Below are 19,632 nucleotides of genomic sequence, written 5' to 3'. Positions count from 1 at the left end.
TGGGGGCACGGTTCTGCGGGGGGGGGGGGGAGAAATTTACCCCCATCTCGCCCCCCCCCAGGCATGCTGATGGGGGTGGCACCCCCTCCATGGGCTCAGCACCCCCCCCCCCGGGCTCAGCACCCCCCCGTGCCCCCCCCCAGGGATGGGGAACGCCTGCAGGATGTGGCTCATGGTGGGGGTGACCCCCCCCCAGGCTCATTTAACCCCCCCCAGGCTCATTTTACCCCCCCCAGACTCATTTTACCCCCCCCCCACCCTGGTGTCCCCCCCCCCCGTGCACCACGACCACTCGTACACTGCCAAAACCTGCCTGGCACCCAGCTGGGGGGGGTGAGGGGGGGGCATGGATGGGGGTAAAATTGGGGAGGGGGGGGCAAAAAGATGGGGCTAGAAAATTCGGGGGGGGGCTCAGCAGGGCTGGGGGGGGCAGCTCCTGAGCTTGGGGGGTGTGTGTGTGTGTGAGTGCAGATGCCCTTTTTTTTGGGGGGGGGTGAAATAGGGAAATGGGGGGGGGGAAATTGGGGGGGGGTCGCAGCAGGGCACTGGGTGCTGCCCCCCTGTGCAGCACGCCCCCCCCCCAGCACCTTCCTCGGACACAATTTTTTGGGGGGCAGAGCCCCCCCTCCGCCCCCCCCCACCCTCTCTATGCCCCCCCCCCGTTTCCAGCCGCTGCCCCCCCCCCGCTGGGGCCGCTCCGAATGTAAATTTTGGGGGAAAAACCCCGCCAATTGCGCACCGGGCCCCGCGCTGCCTTTCACCATTCCCTTGCACACCCCCCCCCCAGGAGTACAAATGCGGGATTTTCACCCCGGGGGGGGGTCGGGAGGGGTGGGGGGGGTCTCTGGGATTTAATTCCGGCCCCCCCCGCCCCCCCCGCCCCGTGCCGGTGCGCGTTGTTGCTTCCGATTAAAGGTGACCTGGCTTTACTCCTGGGCTGCTTCCCTCCCCAGCCCTGCAGGCGGCGGTGCTGCGCTTATTTTTAATTTTTTTTTGGGGGGGGGACTTCTCCGCCTTCCCCCCCCCTCGGTTCCGAGGCGTTTTGGGTCCCCGGGGCGGGTGCGAGCCCGGCCGGGTGCGCGCAACCCCGGCCCCGGGCGCGCGATGTGAGCGCTGCGCGCACCATGGCGCGGCACGGAGGTACCGTGGAGAGGTGGGGGGGGGGGACCCGAAATTTGGGGGTGTGGAACGGGACTGGGGGGGGGTGGAAATCTGGGGGGTGCAAATATTGGGGGGGAGAAGGTGGGGGGTGGGAGCTGGGGGGGTGGGAACCGTGGGGGTGCAAAGGTGGGGGGGGAAAATTGGGGGGGGGAAGTAGGGGGGTGCGGACCGTGGGGGCGCAAAGAACGGGGGGGTAAAATCGGGGGGTGTAAAATCGGGGGGGTGCAAATCCAGGGGGGGTGAAGCCGGGGGGGGTGCGAACCTTGGGGGTGCAACCCGGGGGGGGGGTTGCAAAGCTGGGGGTGCAACCTGGGGGTGGGGGGGGGAAACTGGGGGGGTGTAAGCCAGGGGGGTGCAAACCTGGGGGTGCGGATCTGGGGGGTGCAAACTTGGGGGGGCAAATCTGGGGGGGGCAGAACGTGGGGGTGTGAAGCTGGGGGTGCAAAACGGGGGGGGGAGGGCACAAAGCTGGGGGTGTGTGAAGCTGGGGGGGGGCGAGCTTGCAAAGAGGTAACAGAGAGGGCAGAGGCTGTGCGGGGTGCCAAAAGGGTGCAGCAGGGCGGGGGGGGGTCCCCGGGCGTGGGGGGGTCCCTGTGTGTGAGGGGGTTTGTCCAGGGAATGGGGGTGTCCCGGGGGGGGGGGTGCATGCAAAGTGGGGCGCAGGGGGTGGGGGCGTAGGGAAAGGGGGGGCGTTTTGGAACGGGGGGGTGCTGGGCACAGGGAGGGTGCCTGGGGCTGTGGGGGGGGCGCTGGGGAGGGGAAGGGGTGAGAGGGTGCCTGTTTTGGGGGGGGGGGGGAAATTGGGGTGCCCCCAAGCGGGGCCGGCTGCTCCCTCTGTGGGCTTCTTTCCCCCAAGTTTTGGGGGCTCAACGGTGGGGGGGGGTGGGACAGGGACCCCCCCCCGCCCTGGAGCCGTGTCCCTGAGCCCCCCCCCCCGCAGCACGGGGTCACGCTGCGGCTGGGAGCAGCTCCAGGCTGAGTCACCCGCCCCGCGCTTGGCCGGAGCCTCCACGCTCCCTGGGGTGCTCCGGGGCTGCTGCTCCCCCCCAAAAAACCCCCCCCTCAAAACCCCCCCACGCCCCTCGTGAGGGTCCAGACCTCATCCTTTGGGTGGCATCCGTTGGGTGACCCTTCCTCCTCCTCCTCCTCCTCCTCCTCCTCTTCCTCCTCGGGGATGCCAGCGGGCGCAGGGCGCAGTGCTAGGAGACAGCTCCGTGTTTTGGGGGGGTTCTCCTCGCCCCCCCACGCCCCCCCCCCAAGAGACCGAGGAGGCTGCTTTTTGCCTCCGCTGCCTCCCCCCAACCCCAGGAGCTGGAATTTGGCACGGGGGGGGCACCACCGAGGGCAGCCCCCCCCCCCCCCAAAACCCCTGCCCGCTGCGCACCCGAGGGCGCGCCGGGCACGGCACCCTTGGAAAGCCGGGGGGCACCGGGGGGTGGGGGTGATGATGAGGAGGGGGGGGTGAGGGAGCAGAGGAAGGTCCGGGGGGGTGGAGGACGAGGCTGGAGGCTGGGGGGAGTGAGTGGCCGGAGATGTCATGGCCCAGGAATTCGGCCTTGGGTGGAGGAGAGGAGAAAAGGGAGGGAGAGGGAGAGCCAGGCACACCGGGCACCCTGCCCTTCCCCAACCCCGGCCTCCCCCTTCCTCCTCCTCCTCCTCCTCCTCCTCCTCCTCCTCCTCCATCCCCCAGCACCCCGGGGAGCTCCCAGCTCCGTCCCCCCCCACTTTCCCCCCCCAGTTTCCAGGGCGATCCAGATGTTTGGGCCCGGCTCCGGCATTGCTCAGCCTCGCTGCCCTGCCAGATGTTTCCTCCCCCCCCCCCCCCCCACCCAAACCAATCCTTCCCCAGGCGTGCGCGCACCCCGGGCAGGGGACACCGGGCTCCCCGGCTATGGGACGAGGCCAGGAGGGGAGGACGGGGCCCCCCCCGTGCCCGTGCCTCCACGGGGGGCTTCTCCCACGTCCCCCACGCCCGGCTGCCTCCTTCCCTGGGGGGCTGCTGCCCTCCGTGGGGCTGCGTCGCACCCAGACAAAGCCCCCGGGGATGGGCGCATGGCACGGGGGTGCCGGGGGGCACCACGGGGGCGCAAGGTCCCGGCTCCTGGGGGGATCCCAGAGCAGGAGGAGGCTTGGAGCTGGGGGGGGGGAGGCGAGGGGGGAGGCCGGGCAGGCCCCAAGCCAGGCTGCGGTGGGTTTCGCCAGCGGCTCTGCGGTGCTCGGTCCCAGCGGGGAGCACAGCCCAGAGGAGACGGCCACAAACTGCTTCCAGAGGCACTTTAGGGGAGGGGGCTGGGGGCTGGAGATGGAGGGGGGGGCGTCTGCAGCTGGAGGGCTTGGGGTTCGGGATGTGGAGCTGACGGGGGGCAGCTTTTGGGGGCTGGGGGGGTCCTCTCCTTGCGCTCCGGCCGGGGCGAGAAGGCGCAAAGCAGCCCCTTGTCCTGTAGGGTGCCCCCACCCCGGCACGGGACAGGGGTCCCGGCACTGATCCTGCTGCTCCCTGCCCTCCCCAGCCCCCAGAGGGGATTTTGGGGCATGCCCCGAGCAGCCTTCATCAGCCTCCTCCTCTTCCTCTTCCTCAGCCCCCTGGGGTGCTGCTCTCCCCTCGCCCGCCCCGGAACAACCCCGCTGTGTGCCGGCACAGAGGGGGCCTTCAGCACCCGGCCCCCTCCCCTGGGGAACATCAATAGGGGAATTGTGCCGGGCTGGGGGGGCACAGCCGGTGGCAGGGGGCACGAAATCACCACTGGCATGTCCCCGACCCCGTCCCTGTCCCCCCCCCCCAGACCTGGACAGGCTCCTGTGTGACCTGCGCTCCTTCCTGCTCATCCTGGACCGCGAGAGCCTCAGCGCCGAGGCCAGAGCCAAGAAGAAGTCGGTGGCCGAGCTCCTGCGGCGGCTGCAGAGCCCCCAGTGTGAGCGCAGGGTTTTGGGGAGGGGGGGGGGGTGCCAGGGCCCCGGGGAGGGGGGCAGAGGCCGTGACTCGGCTCTTTTCCCCCCCCCTCGCAGCAGAGGATGCAGAGTACATGAGCATGCGCTGCCTCTCGCCCTCCTCGGGACCCCCCCAGGGCCGGGATAATTCGGGTGAGTCCGACCCAAGCCCTGCACCCCCCCCCCCCGAGTCATGCACGGCCCTGTTTGGGGGTCCCGGATCCTCGCTGACCCCCCCGTGTAATCCTTTTCTGTGTCCCCCCCCCCTCTCCAAGGAACCAGGACGCAGGATGCAAGGGGAGGGAGAGCGTGCGAGCGCCGCCCGGGCAGCACCCAGGGCCCCCACAGTGGGGTACGGACGGGGGGGGGCAAAAGGGGGGGCGTGGGGGGCTCCAGGGGGGACAGGGGGGTGCCAGGAGCCGCTGCAACCTCGCTCGTATGGGGTTGGAGGGTGGCACGTGAGCCCCCCACCCACTTTTTGGGCAATCTTTTGGGCACCCACCCACTTTTTGGGCACCCACCCATTTTTTGGGCACCCACGCATCTTTTGGGCCCCCACCCATTTTTTGGGCCCCCCGGGGCCAAGCAGCACCCCCCCAGCACCCTCCTTCCCCCCCCCCCCCACCCCAGAGCACCTCACCGAGCACCTCTCCATCCCCACCGCCCGACGACTCCTACGAGGACACCGAACCCTTCGGCCCCGGGGGGCACGGTGGCGGCTCCGGTGAGCACCCGACACCCCCTCCCCTGCCCCCCCCCAGCCCACCAAGTGCCCCCAGCACCCTCACGAGACCCCCCCTTGGGCTCGCAGGCGGCGCCGACACCGACAGCAGCCACTACGAGTCCTACGGGGAGGACGAGGACGGTGCGCCCCTGCCCGACCGTGCCCAGGACCGTGCCCACTACCTCCGGCGACCACCGGCCAGCGGCCCCCCCCTTCCAACCGAGCCCCCCGGCTGCCCCCAGGCTCAGCTCTGCGGCTTCCTCTGGAGGAAACGCTGGCTGGGGCGCTGGGCCAAGCAGCTTTTCATCGTCCGCGAGCACGCGCTGCTGGTGCGAGGCAGGAAATTTGGGGCGCACGGGGCGAGCCAGGGGGTCCCCGTGCTCCCCGTGCCGTGAGCGACCCCCGCCGTGTATCCAACCCCCCCCCCAGGGTTTCAGGCGTGCCGCAGACCCCCAGCCCGTGCTGGAGCTGGAGCTGAGGGGCTGCCGGGTGGCCTCCAAGGGCACGGGGAGCAAGAAGCTGCCGCGGGCGCTGAAGGTGACGGGGCCGGCGGGCGAGGCGCTGGTCATCGGCTTCCCGAGCCGGCAGCAGGCGGAGGACTGGAGGAAGGTTTGGAGGTGTCGCAGCCTGGCAGAGCTCTGCGCGGGCAGGGTTTGGGGCTGGGGGGTAAGGGGCAGGGGGAGGAAGGGGGGTGCAGCCCTGCGGGGGGGTGTGATGGGTTGGGGGGTGTCGTGTCTGTCCCTGGTTCATGTCCTATTCCCAGTTCCCAAATCATCTCTGGCTCCCATCCCATTCCCAGGTCCTGTCCCATTCCCAGTTCCCATCCCATTCCCAGTTTCCATCCCATCATTCTATTCCCAGTTCCCGTCCCATTCCCAGCTCCCGTCCCATTCGCAGCTCCAGTCCCAGTTCCAGTCTCATTCTCAGCTCCCATCCCATTCCCAGTTCCCATCCCATCCCCATTTCCCATCCTGTCCCCATCTCCCATCCCATTCCCAGCTCCCATCCCATTCCATTCCCAGTTCCCATCCCCATCTCCCATCCCATCCCCATCTCCCATGCCATTCCCAGCTCCCATTCCATCCCATTCCCAGTTCCCATTCCATCCCCATCCCATTCCAATCCCACCCCCATCCCCATTTCCCATCCCAATCCCGTTCCCAGCTCCCATCCCAGTTCCTGTCCCATCCCATCCCCATTTCCCATCCCAATCCCAATCCCCTCCCCACCCCCGTGTGCAGGGGCTGCAGCCCCCTCCCTGTCCCCTCTCCAGGTGATCGAGGAGGTCAGCAGCAACTCCCCCAGCGGGCTGGCACCCCACAGCCCCCCAGCATCGCCCCCCAGCAGGGTGAGCCACTCATTTCCCCCCGGGAAACCACAAACACCCCAAAATCCCACCCCGCTGCCCCCATCGGGACATGCCGGGGGGGTTTTCGGGTGGGGACGGGGTGCCCAGACCCCATGGGGATGGGGCTCCCCCCCTCTCCATCCCCAGGCGCTCCGGCTGGGCTCGAAGGAGGAAGAGGAGCAGGAGGAAGCATCCCACAACCCCAGAGAGGACCCTAAAGGAGGTGAGGTGCCCCCGGGGGTGTCCCCGAGCAGCGCCACGTCCCCAAGACCCTGCTGCTAATATTATGGGGTGTGGGGGGGGGGGTGATCCCACAGGGTTCCTGGCGCTGCGGCTGCGCGGGCGCTGGCGGCGGCTGTGGTGCACGGTGCAGGGGGCCCTGCGCAGGTTCCCCGAGGAAAATGGGGGGGGGGCTCCGGGCCCCGTCTGCGCCCTGCTGCTGGACGGCTGCGAGGTCACCCCGGGCCCCCCCGGGGGCTCCCCCCGGCGTCTCCAAATCCGCGTGGCTCAGCGGGGCCGGGAGCTCGCCCTGCTGCAGGTGAGCGGCACCCCCCTTTGGCACCCTAGGGTGCTCCCCCCCCAAAAAAAAAAATAATTGGGGAGGGGGGCACCCCCTGCCCAAATCCCCTCTGCCCCACGCCAGGCCCGCTCGGAGGAGCAGAGGGAGGCTTGGCTGAAAACCCTGCGGGCCAGGGGAGGACGGGGGGGGGCCGCTGCCAGCCCCCAGGAGGAGCCCCCCAGGCTGGGAGACGGAGCAGGGTGAGGAGATTTCGGATGGAGCACGACCGCTGCTGCCCCGGGGGGATTAATTAATTAGGAATTAATTAAGCCCCCTCCCCTCCTTTTCTCCTGCTTGCAGCGGGTTGCTGCTGCGCCGCTTCCCGACCCCCAACGCCTACATGGACGACCCCTCCGGGCACCCCAACACGGAGCGGCTGGTAACCAGCCCAGAGCCCTCAGCCCCCCGAAATGGGGTCGGGGAGAGGGGGCCAGGCCCCCGCTGGCTCCTCGGCCACCAATTTTTTTTGGTTTTTCCCTCGGCAGCAGCAGAGCTCGGACGGAGCCGCGCACGGGCAGCGCCGGAGACCCGCGTCCGCGCTGCCCGCCGGCGCCTGCAGCAGCCCCGTGCCCTCGCAGGGAGGTGAGAAGGGGCTGGATGGGGCGGGAAGGATTTGGGAAGCAGCAGGATTTGGCCCCAGCTGGCTTCAAACACCCTCCGTGGTCCCTCGCCTTGGGGTGCTGGGTGGTTTGGTGCCGCGCCGTGCTCCCTCCAGCTTTCCTCCTTCCCCCAGCGCCGGCTCGCAGCAGGGATTTCTCCCCAGCCCAGCGCACCCTGACGCTGCCCGAGAGGAAAGGGGCTCGGGATGGTTTGGATTTCCTCATCGGTAGGACCCCCGGGGGGCTCCGCTGGGGCACCCGACCCCAAATTGGGGTCGTGCCCGTGCCCGGCAGCGCCCCGCTGTCCCCGCAGGGAGGAGGAGAGCGCTCCCCAAGCTGGAGGAGAAGGTGGGGCAGCTGGAAAGGGCTTGCAGGGGGAAGAGCAGGCTGAAGGCTGGCTCCGAGATGAACCTGCTGGCCATCGGCAAGTCCCTGAGGGGCCACATCGCCGCCACCGCCAGCTCGGCTGCCTCCGAGGTGGGGGGACCCTGGGGCAGGGGGGACACGGGCGGGCCACGGCGGGGGTCCCTGGGGAGGTAAGGGCTCCGTGCACTGCTCGGAGGGGTGGTTTTGGGGAGCGGATAGCCCCTTTTTGGCTCTCCCAGCTCGGTTTTCCCAGCAGGGCTCCTTCCTCTCCCCGCTCCTGAGGCGCACGGCGTCCGCCCGCAGCGCCCTGAAGCGCTCGCCCTCGGCGGGCGTCGTGGAGAAGGGAAAAGTCCTCCAGCAGAAAAAGGTACGGGGCGGGCAGAATTAAGGTGATGAGGGCACAACGACAGCGCTGGGACCTTTTTGGGGGGGCCCAGCACCTTTGGGGTGACCCCCTCGTGTTTCGGGACCTCGCAGGAGTGGGAGATGAAGGCTGCGAAGTGAGCGGCACCGGGGCAGCCCCCGCCACGCCGGGCACCTCGCAGCCCAACCTCGTGCTGCACGTGGATCGTGCAGGACCAGCCGGTTCTTTAGCCACCAGTATCGACGCCGCACCTACCCCCGCCTAGCCGTTTTTGATCCCTTTTATATCGATTTTATATATCCGCACACGCAAACTCGCCAAAAGTGGGGCTGCAGCGTCTCCGCTGCGGCCGGGGCGCAGGTTTTTCCCAGTTTGCAGCCTCTGCTGTGGGTCTGGTCCAAACTGGGCCCCCCGGTTCCCCCCCCAGGGACCCCTTCTCGCACGGGTGAACCCCAGGACCGAGCAATGGGGGGGCCACGGAGCACAGGGGGGGCTGCTCGGGGGTCCTGACCCCGCAGCGGGGCCGGGGCTCCGCTCAGTGGCTGCAGCTGCGCCAGGCTGCTTGGAGGCAGCTGTGTTTGTCGTGGCTTGTTTTTAATCATGGAAACGTATTTTTGTATTATTTTTATTATTTTTTGTTTTATAAAAGGATTAAATAATCATAAAACTTGGCTTCTCCCAAAAAGTGTCACGGGAGGAGGTGAGCGGGGCTGTGCCAGAGGGCTGGCCGGCTGCTGCGCTCCCTGCAAAGAGGAGCGGGTCACAGCAGGGCTGGGCGTCCCCTCTGGGGTGTTTTGGGGGGGCTGTCCCCATCTGGGTGTGCACGGGGGGGCTGTCCCCAAGTGTATATGGGTGCGCAGGGGGGGCTCCCTCCATCCTGATGTCAATGGGGCGGCTGTCCCCATATGTATATGGGCATTTGGGGGGGCTCTCTCCATCCTGGTGTGCACGGGGGGGCTGTCCCCAAGTGTGTACGGGCGTCTGGGGGGGCTGTCCCCATCCTGATGTGTATGGGGGGGCTGTCCCCAATTGTATATGGGTGTGCAGGGGGGGCTCTCTCCATCCTGATATGAACGGGGGGGCTGTCCCCAAGTGTATATGGGTGCTTGGGGGGGATGTCCTCATCCCGATGTGTATGGGGGGGCTGTTCCCAAGTGTATATGGGTGTTTTGGGGTGCTGTCCCCATCCTGGCGTGCCCAGGGGGGGCCACCCCATGGCTCCATCCCCACCCCCACCCTTCTCCGCTTTAGTGCCAGCCACTTTCCCACCCTCTCCAACCCCAAAGACCCCTCCAGCCCCCAACCCAGCCCCATTCCCCGGGTCCCCCCCCACCTCTCCCCGCCCCGATCCCAGCCGGGGGAGGCGCCGTCCCCGCACCGCCCTCCCCGCACGGCGCCGGGCGGAGCCAGCGCGCACCGGGGGCGCAGCGGGGGCGCACTGGATCCGGTGCCTTGGACCGCGGATAGGGCCGATTTTAGGGCCGGGCACAGCCATGCTGAGCCGTTTAGGAGCTCTCCTGCAGCAGGCGGTGGAAACGGTGAGCGGGGGGGTGCGGTGGGGCCGGGGGATTGGGGGGGGGGTCCGTGCGCCCCTGACCGCGGCCTCGGTGTGCGCAGCGGGAGCCCAGCGTGGACCTGCTGGAGGCGTTCACCGAGCACTGGAAAGGCATCACCGGCTACTACCTGGAGGCTACGGGTGAGTGGGGGCTTCGGGGGGGGGGTCGCCGTGCCTTAAATTGGGTTCGCCGTGCCCTAAATTGGGGTCCCTGTGCCAAAAGTTGGGGTCTCTGTGCCCTAAATTGGGGTCCCCCTGCCCTAAGCTGGGGTCCCCGTGCCTTAATCTGAGTTCTCCACGCCCCAAGGTGGGGCCCTGTGGTGTGGGAGCTGGGTTCCCACGCCCAGGGAGCGGGTCCCCAAACCCCAAATCAGGCTCAGAAGTCCTGGAAGTGAGGTCCCGGTGCCCAGCGAGGGGTCACAGTGCGCTAACGGGGCACGGTGCCGACCCCGCTGCACCGCGGCTGGCCTGGGTGGCAGGGCCCCAGCTGGGACACCCTCTCCCCGATCCCATGGAGGTCGTCTCCTCCTCGTTCCCCGGGAGCACCAAAACAGAGCCTTGAGCTTTTCAGCCTCCCCTTTTCCCCACCGGCACCGTGCCCGCGACACCGGGAGGCCGGCGGGCGGCAGCTCGCTAGGCCCCGAGCGGAGGCAGCGACCACGGGTGCTTCTGGGTCTCCATCCTCCTCACATTGCCATCTAGCGTCGCTCCCTTGCTGGAGGAGAGAATTCAAAGCCTGGGGAGCGCCAGGGGGCACCCCCAAAAAGCGTGTCCCAGTGTCCCCCCCCCTCACCCCGCAGACGAGAGCACCCCCGCCAAGCAGACCGACATCCCCTGGCGCCTCAAGCAGATGCTGGACATCCTGGTGTACGAGGAGAAGCAGCACCCGGCGGGGGAGGCAGGGCCGTGCCTCGAGTACCTGCTGCAGCACAAGGTCCTGGAGACCCTCAGCACGCTGGGCAAGGCGGAGGTAGGCGGCCAGGGGGACACCCATGGGTGCCAGGAGGTTGGGGCGCACGGCGCGGCGCTTCCATGAGTCTCTTTGAGGTGCCTCTTTAAGTAATGATTGCCTAAATAGAGCGGTTCTGCTGTGAATTTATTGCTGATAATGGTGAGAAACCCTATAAATAGATTTTTTTATTGAAATTTGGGCTAATTGTGGTGTGCTGTGTGCCGCGGGGGGGTGTGCTGGCTCACGGGTCGGCGTGGCTGGGTGCTGGGCTCGGACTCCCCATGTTGTAAGCCGTGGGGAGGGGGAAAAAATCCTGCTCTCTTTTTTTTTTTTGGCACGAGAGGGAACCAAAATCTGTGATTTCCAAAGGGAAAGGAACCTGGGTGGGGGTCCTGGGGGCTTTGCATCATTTGGGGGAGCAGCAAACCCACACCGAGGGGGGGTTGCGGAGCTCAGCGGGTGCCTTGGGGCACCCAAACGAGGGGGCGAGGGCCGTGGCCGACCCCCTCCCCTCCTTTCCTTTCCAGTACCCCCCCGGGATGAGGCAGCAGGTCCTCCTCTTCTTCAGCCGGGTGCTGGGCCAGGTGCAGCACCCCCTCCTGCACTACCTCAACGTGCACAGGCCGGTGCAGGTGAGCATGTTGGGTTGGGTAGGGGGCTGCTCCGTGCCCCCCCCATAACCCCAGGGGGCTGGGAAACGCCGCGTTTACCCCCAAAAAAAAAAAAAAAAACACATGCAGGGGCTCGGCGGTGCCGCTGCGTGCCGGGACTGGCCCCGGTGCTGCCGCAGACACTGAGTCACCCCAAAATGCTGAGCCCCACCCCTGGCAGGGCGGTGAAGGGCGGCCGAGCAGCTCCCTGCCTCCTTTTCTCCCCCCCCAAAAATAATTTCAGAAGCTGCTGCAGCTCAGCGGGCACCCCCTGGGCTCGGGCACGGAGAAGGAGGAGGCGCAGTTCGCCACCGTGCTGTGCGCCAAGATCCAGCAGGATCCCACCCTGCTGGCTTACATCCTGGAGGTGCGCAGCCCCCCCACCTCCTCCCCGGGGTCCCCGCGGGGTTTTGGTGCTTTCGGAGGAAGGTCCCGGCCTCCATCCTCTTCCTCTCCAGGGTAGGAGCATCCTGAACGGGAGGAAGGCTCAAGAGCAGCCCGGCACCCCCCTTGGAGAGGGTGCAGAGCATCCCCCGGCGCGGAGGGACGGCGACCTCGTCACCTCCTTGGTGGGGCTGTGCAAGAGCCAGGTAGGGGGGGCGAGGACAGGCAAGGGGGGGGCTGTTGGACACAGCCGGGCTCCTGCCACCACCTCTTCCTCCTCCTCTTCCTCGCAGGCGAGCAGGGTGGCGCTGAAGGCTGGGGAAAACTTGCTCCTGCTGACGGGGCTGCCCCAGGAGGCGGCCGCAGCCTGCCTGGTGCGCGGCGGCGCCCTGTGCCAGCTGCTGACCGAGCACCTCTGCCACCTCCACGGCGCCGTGCCCCCCTGCGCCCACCCCGACGACGTCCTCGCCATGGGCAGGGCCAGCTGGAGGTAAAAGTGGCCACCGGTTGCCCACCCGGGGTGTGGGGGGGGGAGTTTCGCCCCCGTTGCTGCAGCCTCTGCGCCCCGCAGGTCGCCGGGGGATGCCGGAGGTGCCGGGGACTTCGCGGGGAAGGAGAGCCTGGTGGCTTTTTTCTGCTGGTTGGATTTTCTGGATGAGCTCGTGGCGGGCGCCCACCCGGTACGGAGCACCCAAGGGACCCCCCCCCAAGCACACGGTGCCCACCCCGGGGCTCAGGGTGTGCCCTCTCCTGCAGCTGGTGGCGGGTGCCCTCGGCGAGGCCGTGGAGGAGAAGTTTTTCCGAGGCGTCCTGCAGCCGCAGCTGCTGCAGATGTGAGTACCCAAACCTGCAACGGGGGGGCAAAAATCATCCCGGGGGGGGCAATTTATAGGGAAAAAAACCCTTTGGGGCCCCTCTCTCAGCTCCCCGTGCCGTCCCTCCAGGTCAGAGCTCGCCATCCTCAGCGCCACGGCCGTGCTGTCGGGCACGGTGCGGCAGCTCCGCGCCCCCCCCCTGCTGCAGCGCCTCATTTCCTTCCTCCTGGGGCCCGGGGGGCACCCCGAAACCCCAGGGGACCCCCCCCATCCTCTGCGCGCCCACCTCATCGACCGCTGCGCCCACCTCTCCGACGAGGTCAGCCCCGCACCGGGGAGGTTCATGGGGTGGTTTTAGGGGTGGGGGGCACCCTGCTCAGCCCCCCCACCCCACGCCGTGCCGCAGATCAGCCTGGCCAGCCTGCGGCTCTTCGAGGAGCTCCTGCGGGTGCCCCACGAGGAGGTGGTGCTGAGCCTGGTGCTGAGGAACCTGCAGGCGAGGGGCTACCTCCAGCGCGGCCCCCCCGTGCCCGAGGAGCGCGGCGCCCCCGAGCCGGACCCCGATGAGGAGGAGGAGGAGGAGGAAGATCCCTACTTCACCGACGGCTTCCCCGAAAACGGCTTCGGGATGGGAAAAAAACCCCGGGGGGGCTCATCCCCGCTGGGGAAGGGGCACGTGAGCGAGGTGGTCAGCAGGTAGGGCTCCCCAAAAAGAGGGGGCTGCGTCCCCGTGCCCCCCACCTCCTCCCCTTGCCCTCTCCACCTCTCTTCCAGCTTCCTCTGCCTGGTCCCCGAGGAGGCCAAAACCTCCTCGTGCCTGGAGGAAGGCGGCTACGACACCTACGTGCACGACGCTTTGGGCATGGTGAGGGTGGTTTTATTTTTGGGGAGGGGTGCTCGCCCCCCCCAGCCCCCCTTTCCTGCCCTCACCCCGCTCTGTTCCACGTCCCCCCAGGTCCAGGCGAGCCGCAGCAGGGCGGCCTCGTGGGGGTGGCCCCTGGCCCCCCAGCCCCTCGACGGTTGCCCCCCCGAGGGGCAGTTTTACGAGGGGCGCTTCCTCAAGGTGCTGTTTGACCGCCTGGCGCGGATCCTGGACCAGGTAGGGGATCTTTGGGGGGCTCCCCGGGGGGGGCAGCAGCACCCCATGGTGCTGTCCCCCCTGGTGCCACACCAGCTCCCTCATTAATATCCCTTTGAGCCCCCCCCGACCCCATAAATCCCCCCCAGGGCACCTCTCCATGCTCTCCCCACCCCACAGCGGAGCGCGGTGCCAGCCCCGCACCCCAAAACCCCACATCCAGAGAGCATCTCCCCCCTTCACATCTCCTTTTTATAGGGCTGGGAGCTTGCTACAAAGTTGGGGGGGGGCCCGGCCACCTCCTGGCACCCCCCTGAGCATCCCATGTGCACCCCAGCCCTACAGCCTGAACCTGCAGGTGACCTCGGTGCTGTCCCTCCTGGCCGCTTTCCCCCATCCCCACCTCCACGAGTACCTCCTGGACCCCTACCTCAGCCTGGCGCCCGGCTGCCGCTCGCTCTTCTCCGTCCTCGTCAGGGTAACGCCACCCCCCCCCCGGGTGTTTTTTTTTTTTTAATTTTAATTATTTTTGGGGGGAGGACACCGAGGAAACGGGGACCTGAATCTCTCTTTCCCTGCGCCCAGGTGATCGGGGAGCTGATGCAGAGGATCCAACGCGTGCCCCACTTCAGGGCCAAGCTGCTCCTGGTGCGCCAGCAGCTGCTGGGGCTGGTCCCCGGCGAGCAGTAAGTGCTGGGGGGGTCGGGATTTTAATTTTTTTTTGGGGTGGGGGCATGAAGAAATGGATCCCGGGGGGGTGCGCACACCCCACGGGGCTCCCGGTGCTCCCCGCAGGATGGAGCACGCGACGCTCTTCAAGGGGGTGGTGGTGCTGGAGGAGTTCTGCAAGGAGCTGGCTGCCATCGCCTTGGTCAAGGGCCCCCCCGAGGGCCCCCCTTGAGCCGCTGCACCCCAAAACCCCACCGGGAGCCCCCTTCCCTCGGCCGGGCTGCAAGGGGGCTGCTGGGGGCAGATGGAGAGCGCTCCCCGACCCCGCTCCGAGTGGCACGACCCCAAAACGGGCACAGGGACAGCACCCCGGCCCCCGGCCCTATGGGGTGGGAGAGGATTTGGGGGGGGCCCGTGGAAGTGTGGGGCGCTGAGCCCCGGGCAGGATGCGGCCCCTCGGGGCACGGCGTGCACCCCGCTGCTCGGCCTCGTCCTCATCGGGTTCCTGCTCCCCGCGTCGGAGCTGTCCCAGAGCCCCCCCAGCCCTCGAGGGGGGGGATTTTTGGCAAGAACTGGAGGCACCAGCACGGGACCCCGAGGGGCGGCCGGCTAACGAGGCGGGTGCTGGCCCCGGGGCTAATTACAGCCCCTCGTTTGTATCGGGGCAGGGTGCGCGTGGGGGCGCCGGGTTGGTGCGCACCGTGGGACGCAATAAAGCCCTGAGCTGGGAGCTCTGGTCCTGTCTCTACCCCCCCCGGGGGGCACCCCCAACCCCCCCAGGACCCCCCCAGGACCCCCCCAGTCCCAGCAAGGAGCCAGGTGGGTGCGAGGAAGCAGCAGCTGATTTATTTCCACCAGGGCTGGCTCTCCGCCCCACAAAAAGGGGGGACACGGGGCCAGATCCTGCCCCAAAGCACCCCCCCAGCCCCATACATCGTGGGGGGGGCTCTCACTTTCACCCCCCTGCACCTCCAGCTCTGCTCCCCCCTCCCCAAGCCCCGTCCTCATTTTGGGGCTGGCACCCGGGGGGCAAAACGCGCTCCACCCCCAGCCCCTCTCCACCACCGCGGAAAGCGAATCTGCGGGAACATCGGGGAGCAGCTCCTGCACCCCCCCCCCCAAAAAAAAAAAAAATAATCGCTCCAAACAGCACCCTTGGGTGCTAGGGTGATGGGTGGGGGCGCTGCTAGCTGCGGATGGGCACCGTGCCCCCCTCCCGCAGCCGCTGCAGGATGCGGCCCCTCAAACCCTCCTCCTCCACGCGCCACCAGCGGAAAGCGGGGTGGCACAATTCGGGGGGGGGGCCCTCCCCGGCGCCGCGGGGTTGGAGGCTCACCAAAACATTCAAGCAAACCCCGTCAGCCCCCCCGGACCCCCCGGCTCGGTGCTGCAACCCCAACAACCCCATGGGCCCGATATGGGGGTCCGGGGGCAGGCAGCCCCCCAGCAACCCCAGCACGGGCAGGCGAAGCCCCCGGCGGATTTGGGGAGGGTGGGTGCCGCACGCCACCACGGGCAGCCGGGGGGGGCCGGTGACGTTCAGCAGCACCCAAAGGTGCCCGGGGCAGGGGGTGAAAGCCACCAAGAGCCTCAAGCAGAGGTGGGCGCAGGGAAGCTCCTGGGGCAGCGTGGGGGGGTGCGGGGGGCTGCGGCGGTAGCGGGCGGCCAGGTCGAGGAGGGGGAGGATGTCGGGGGCACGCAGGGGGAGGGGGTCCAGGGGCCCCCCCCACCACCTGGCCTGCAGGGACTCGGCGTCTGCGTCCTCCAGGGTCTTCAGGGTCCCTCCTGTGGGGGGGGGAGACAGAGGTGACCCCGGTATGGGGACAATGGGGGACCCCAGTGACTCGGTATGGGGACAGTGGGGGGCCCCGGTGACCCCGTATGGAGAGGTTGGGGGCCCCCCCCCGTGCGTGGAGCCCCCCAGGGGCACTGGTGTCCCAGCATGGGGACAGCCAGTGATGCCAGTCCCTGCTTTTTTGGGGTGCATGGGGGCACCAGCACCAAGCCACGGGGGTGATGCACCCTTATGGGGTTTTTAGGGGATGCCAGGAGCTGGTGGTGCTGCTGGCACAGGACTGGCTGGGGACCCTAATAGCCCGGCATGGGGCTTCCGGGGGATCCTAATATCCCATCATGGGGATCCTTGGGGACCCCAATACCCCATCATGGAGCTGATAGAGGATCCTCATACCCCATCCCAGGGCTTCTTGGGGACCCTAATGCCCCGTAACAGGGCTGGTAGGGGACCCTAATACCCCATCATAGGATTTACTGGGGACCCTGATACCCCACAACAGGGCTTCTTGGGGACCTTAATAACCCAACATGGGGCTGATAAGAGGATCCTCATACCCCATCACTGGGCTTCTTGGGGACCCTGATACCCCATCCCAGGGCTTCTTGGGGACCCCAATAACCCATCCCAGGGCTGACAGAGGATCCTAATACCCCATCACGGGGCTTCTTGGGGACCCTAATACCCTACAACAGGATTTCTTGGGAACCCCAATACCCCATCCTGGGACTTCTTGGGGACCCTAATACCTTGTCCTGGCGCTTCTTGGGACCCCAATCCCCCATCCCAAGCCTTCTTGTGGCTCCCAGAACCCGATAACCTTAACAGGGGACCCCAAAACCCAGCCACCAACCACGGATCCAGCAGGGGCTGCACCCCACGAGCCGCCCCCACCCCACACCCCCTTAATTTTTTTCCCCCCGAGTCACCCACCGGTGGGGCGGGCGAGGAAAACGAAGCGGAGCCAGGCGGGCCCCCTCTCCTCTAGGGCCAGTAGGGTGAGGGGCTCGCACTCCAACCCCGATTCCTCCTTCACCTCGCGGCGCAGCGCGCCCACCACGCTCTCGCCGGGCTCCATGCGCCCCGCGGGCAGGTACCAGGTCCCGCGGCACTCCGCCTTGGCCTCCTGCACCAGCAGCACCCCGTCCTTTTTGGGGACAAAATATAGGGTTTGTGGGGCGTATAGGATTGGGGGGCGCTCGCTTTTAGGGCGCTGCCTCACCTCGTCGTTGAACAGCACGGCCAGGACCACGTAGCAGGCGCTGCTCCCCAAGCGCACGGGGTCTCCGGGGTGCGGGGTGCCGTCGTAGGTGCCCCCCAAATCCCAACCCCGACCGCTGAGCACCGCGTCCAGCTCCTCCGTGGCGTCCCCCATGGTGTCCCCGCTCAGGGGGCTGCGGGGTTTTGGGGTGGCGGGGGCACCCGGCGGGCGTGCAGCCGAGCCCCCGATGGGGACGGGCACCCCCGGTGCCGCGTCTCGGCGGGCTGCGGGGCGCACGGGGAGAAAGGGGGGCTGTAGGGGAAGGGTTTGCTGGATTGGGGGGCGTGCAGCGGGGTGTAATAGGGGAAGGGCTTGCCGGGCTGCAGGGGGGGCGGGGGGGTGTAATAGGGGAAGGGTTCGGGGGTTTTGGGGGGTCCCGGCGGGGTGCGGTAAGGGAAGGGGCTGCTGGATTGCGGGACGCCCAGCGGGGTGCTGTAGGGGAAGGGCTGGCTGGATTGTAGGGCCGGGGGGGGGGGGAGATAAAAAGGGAAGGGGTCGGGGGGCTTGGGGGGGGCCGGGGAGGGGCGGTAAGGGTAAGGCTGGCTGGATTGGGGGAGGCAGGGGGGGGCGCAGGAGGGGAAGGGTCGTCCGGATTGCGGGGCGCAGGAGGGGGGGCTGCAGGGGAAGAGCTGGCTGGATTTGGGAATGCGGGGGGGGGGCCTGTAGGGGAAGGGGGTGCTGGATTGGGGGACGTGGGGCAAGCGGAGGAGGGCGAGGGGCTTGCTGGATTGTAGGGGGTAGGGGGCAAAGGGGCTGCTGGACTGGGGGACGCTGGGGGGAAGGGGGGCGCCGGACTGGGAGCTACTGGGGGAAAGGGGTCTGCTGGACTGGGGGAGGCTGAAAAGGGGGGAGCCGGGGGGGCTGTAGGGGGGGGGAAGGTCGGCGGGAGGAGGGGGCCAGGGGGTGCTGGACTGCAGGGGGCTATAGGGGAAGGGGTGCGGGGGGTGCGGGGAGCATAGGGGAAAGGGGTCCGGGGATGGTGGGGGGCTGTAGGGGGGCGAGGTGGGGTGCAGGGCGCACGGGGGGCTGCTGGGCTGCAGGGTGCAGGGGGGTGGGGGGCTGGGGGGGGTTATGGGGTCGGCAGGGTGCAAAGGGGAAGGGGAGAGGGGTTGTAGGGTGCAATGAGGGGTGGGTTATGGGGACCCCAGGGTGCAATTAGGGATGGTTTGAGGGGGTTTTGGGGTGCAATAGGAAAGGGTCAGGGGGATTGCAGGGTGCAATTTGGGGTGGTTTGAGGGGACCCCAAGGTGCAATGGGGAGGGGTCCAGGGGATTGCAGGGTGCAATTACGGCTGGGTTATGGGGTCGGCAGGGTGCAATTAGGGGTGGGCTATGGGGTCTGCAGGGTGCAATGGGGAGGGGTTATGGGGTTTGCAGGGTGCAATAGGAAAGCGTCAGGGGAATTGCAGGGTGCAATGAGGGATGGTTTGGGGGGACCCCAAGGTGCAATGGGGAGGGGTCCAAGGGATTGCAGGGTGCAATTAGGGCTGGGTTATAGGGTCGGCAGGGTGCAATTAGGGGTGGGTTATGGGGTCTGCAGGCTGCAACGGGGACACGGCGGGGTGCAAGGGCGGGGGGGGGTGTCAGCAGCCGGGGTTTTGCAGGGGGCAGCACGGGAGGGGCCGGGGTGCAGCAGGGGCAGGGTGCGGGGTGCGGGGCTCGGGGTGCGGGTGCTGGGTGCAGGGTGCGGGGCACCCGCAGCCCCCCGGCCCCCCCCCCCGCGCATGCGCCCGACTCACCGCGTCCCGCCGCTCCTCCGCGGCCCCCCCGCCCCCCTCCGCTCGCCGCCTATTGGTTGGGGTGCCCCGTAAGGCCGGCTCGCATTGGCTGAGCCCCTTGTCACTCTGCCAAAGGTATGGGGGCGGGGCTTGGCCTTAAAGGGCGAGGGGAGAGGGGGGCAGGGGGTGCGCGGCGCTAATTGCGCGGCGCTAATTGCGCGGTGACCGTTGCATGGTGTTAATTGCACGATGCTGACCAGGTGGTGCTAATTGCACGGTGACCGTTGCAGGGTGCTAATTGCACGGTGTTAATTGCACGCTGACCATTGCAGTGCTCATTTGCACGGTGCTAATTGCATGGCGCTAATTGCACGGTGACCGTTGCACGGTGCTAATTGCACGGTGGCCATTGGAGGTGACCATTGCACGGTGCTCATTGCATGTTGCTAATCGCATAGTGCTAATTGCACAGTGACCGTTGCATGGCGCCCCTTGCACTGTGCTAATTGCATGGTGCTAATTGCACGCTGACCATTGCACTGCTCATTGCATGGTGCTCATTGCACAGTGACCATTGCACGGTGCTAATTGCACCGTGACGGTTGCACGGTGCTAATTGCATGGTGGCCATTGGGGGTGACCATTGCACAGTGCTCATTGCACGGTGCTAACCAGGTGGTTCTAATTGCATGGTGCTAATTGCACTC

At 67.7% G+C, this 19,632-nt stretch overlaps 3 protein-coding genes across 7 annotated transcripts; 2 read left to right on the top strand and 1 right to left on the bottom strand.

The window, feature by feature from the left end:
* The first annotated feature begins 4 nt into the window (after positions 1-4).
* On the top strand, positions 5-8,328 carry LOC311424470 (actin filament-associated protein 1-like 2). 5 transcript variants are annotated; one of them, XM_084499666.1, is made up of 17 exons: positions 5-1,140; positions 3,945-4,073; positions 4,168-4,242; positions 4,365-4,441; positions 4,720-4,813; positions 4,901-5,142; positions 5,243-5,422; positions 6,087-6,161; positions 6,309-6,384; positions 6,479-6,699; positions 6,805-6,920; positions 7,021-7,099; positions 7,206-7,302; positions 7,454-7,546; positions 7,633-7,796; positions 7,942-8,052; positions 8,163-8,328. In XM_084499666.1, the coding sequence occupies exons 1-17, from the start codon at positions 1,125-1,127 to the stop codon at positions 8,187-8,189; spliced, it is 1,872 nt and encodes a 623-aa protein (XP_084355792.1). In that variant the 5' UTR covers positions 5-1,124; the 3' UTR covers positions 8,190-8,328. The 5 variants fall into 5 exon arrangements, with proteins under 5 accessions (XP_084355792.1, XP_084355791.1, XP_084355790.1 ...); XM_084499665.1 differs by having other exon boundaries at positions 6,087-6,384; positions 7,454-7,528; XM_084499664.1 differs by having other exon boundaries at positions 6,087-6,384.
* Positions 8,329-9,369: 1,041 nt separating this feature from the next.
* On the top strand, positions 9,370-14,882 carry FHIP2B (FHF complex subunit HOOK interacting protein 2B). Its single transcript, XM_084499663.1, is given in 17 exon segments — positions 9,370-9,587; positions 9,667-9,745; positions 10,405-10,574; positions 11,084-11,188; positions 11,451-11,573; positions 11,665-11,796; positions 11,884-12,080; positions 12,162-12,270; positions 12,347-12,423; positions 12,535-12,724; positions 12,812-13,101; positions 13,180-13,270; positions 13,361-13,504; positions 13,821-13,961; positions 14,069-14,169; positions 14,279-14,360; positions 14,362-14,882. Coding segments are annotated over 17 exon segments (2,301 nt in total). The 5' UTR covers positions 9,370-9,542; the 3' UTR covers positions 14,587-14,882.
* A 94-nt stretch (positions 14,883-14,976) lies between these two features.
* Positions 14,977-17,531, bottom strand: NUDT18 (nudix hydrolase 18). The gene is made up of 3 exons (XM_084499672.1): positions 17,170-17,531; positions 16,881-17,094; positions 14,977-15,937 (listed from the first exon to the last, which is right to left on the bottom strand). The coding sequence occupies exons 1-3, from the start codon at positions 17,320-17,322 to the stop codon at positions 15,339-15,341; spliced, it is 966 nt and encodes a 321-aa protein (XP_084355798.1). The 5' UTR covers positions 17,323-17,531; the 3' UTR covers positions 14,977-15,338.
* Positions 17,532-19,632: the final 2,101 nt, after the last annotated feature.

The sequence above is a fragment of the Aythya ferina genome, assembly GCF_964211825.1.
Source record: "Aythya ferina genome assembly, chromosome: 27".
Taxonomy (NCBI): domain Eukaryota; kingdom Metazoa; phylum Chordata; class Aves; order Anseriformes; family Anatidae; genus Aythya; species Aythya ferina.
This window is presented reverse-complemented; position numbering and strand designations above follow the sequence as displayed.

Bases quoted from the DNA above. Each gene is read 5' to 3' on its own strand.
- LOC311424470 (XM_084499664.1), top strand. The intron at 4,243-4,364 runs GTGAGTCCGACC...CCCCTCTCCAAG, and splicing joins CCAGGGCCGGGATAATTCGG to GAACCAGGACGCAGGATGCA. The intron at 6,700-6,804 runs GTGAGCGGCACC...GCCCCACGCCAG, and splicing joins GGGAGCTCGCCCTGCTGCAG to GCCCGCTCGGAGGAGCAGAG.
- NUDT18 (XM_084499672.1), bottom strand. From the start codon at position 17,322: ATGGGGGACGCCACGGAGGAGCTGGACGCGGTGCTCAGCGGTCGGGGT. The intron at 17,095-17,169 runs GTGAGGCAGCGC...GTCCCCAAAAAG, and splicing joins CCGTGCTGTTCAACGACGAG to GACGGGGTGCTGCTGGTGCA. The intron at 15,938-16,880 runs GTGGGTGACTCG...CCCCCCCCACAG, and splicing joins TTTCCTCGCCCGCCCCACCG to GAGGGACCCTGAAGACCCTG.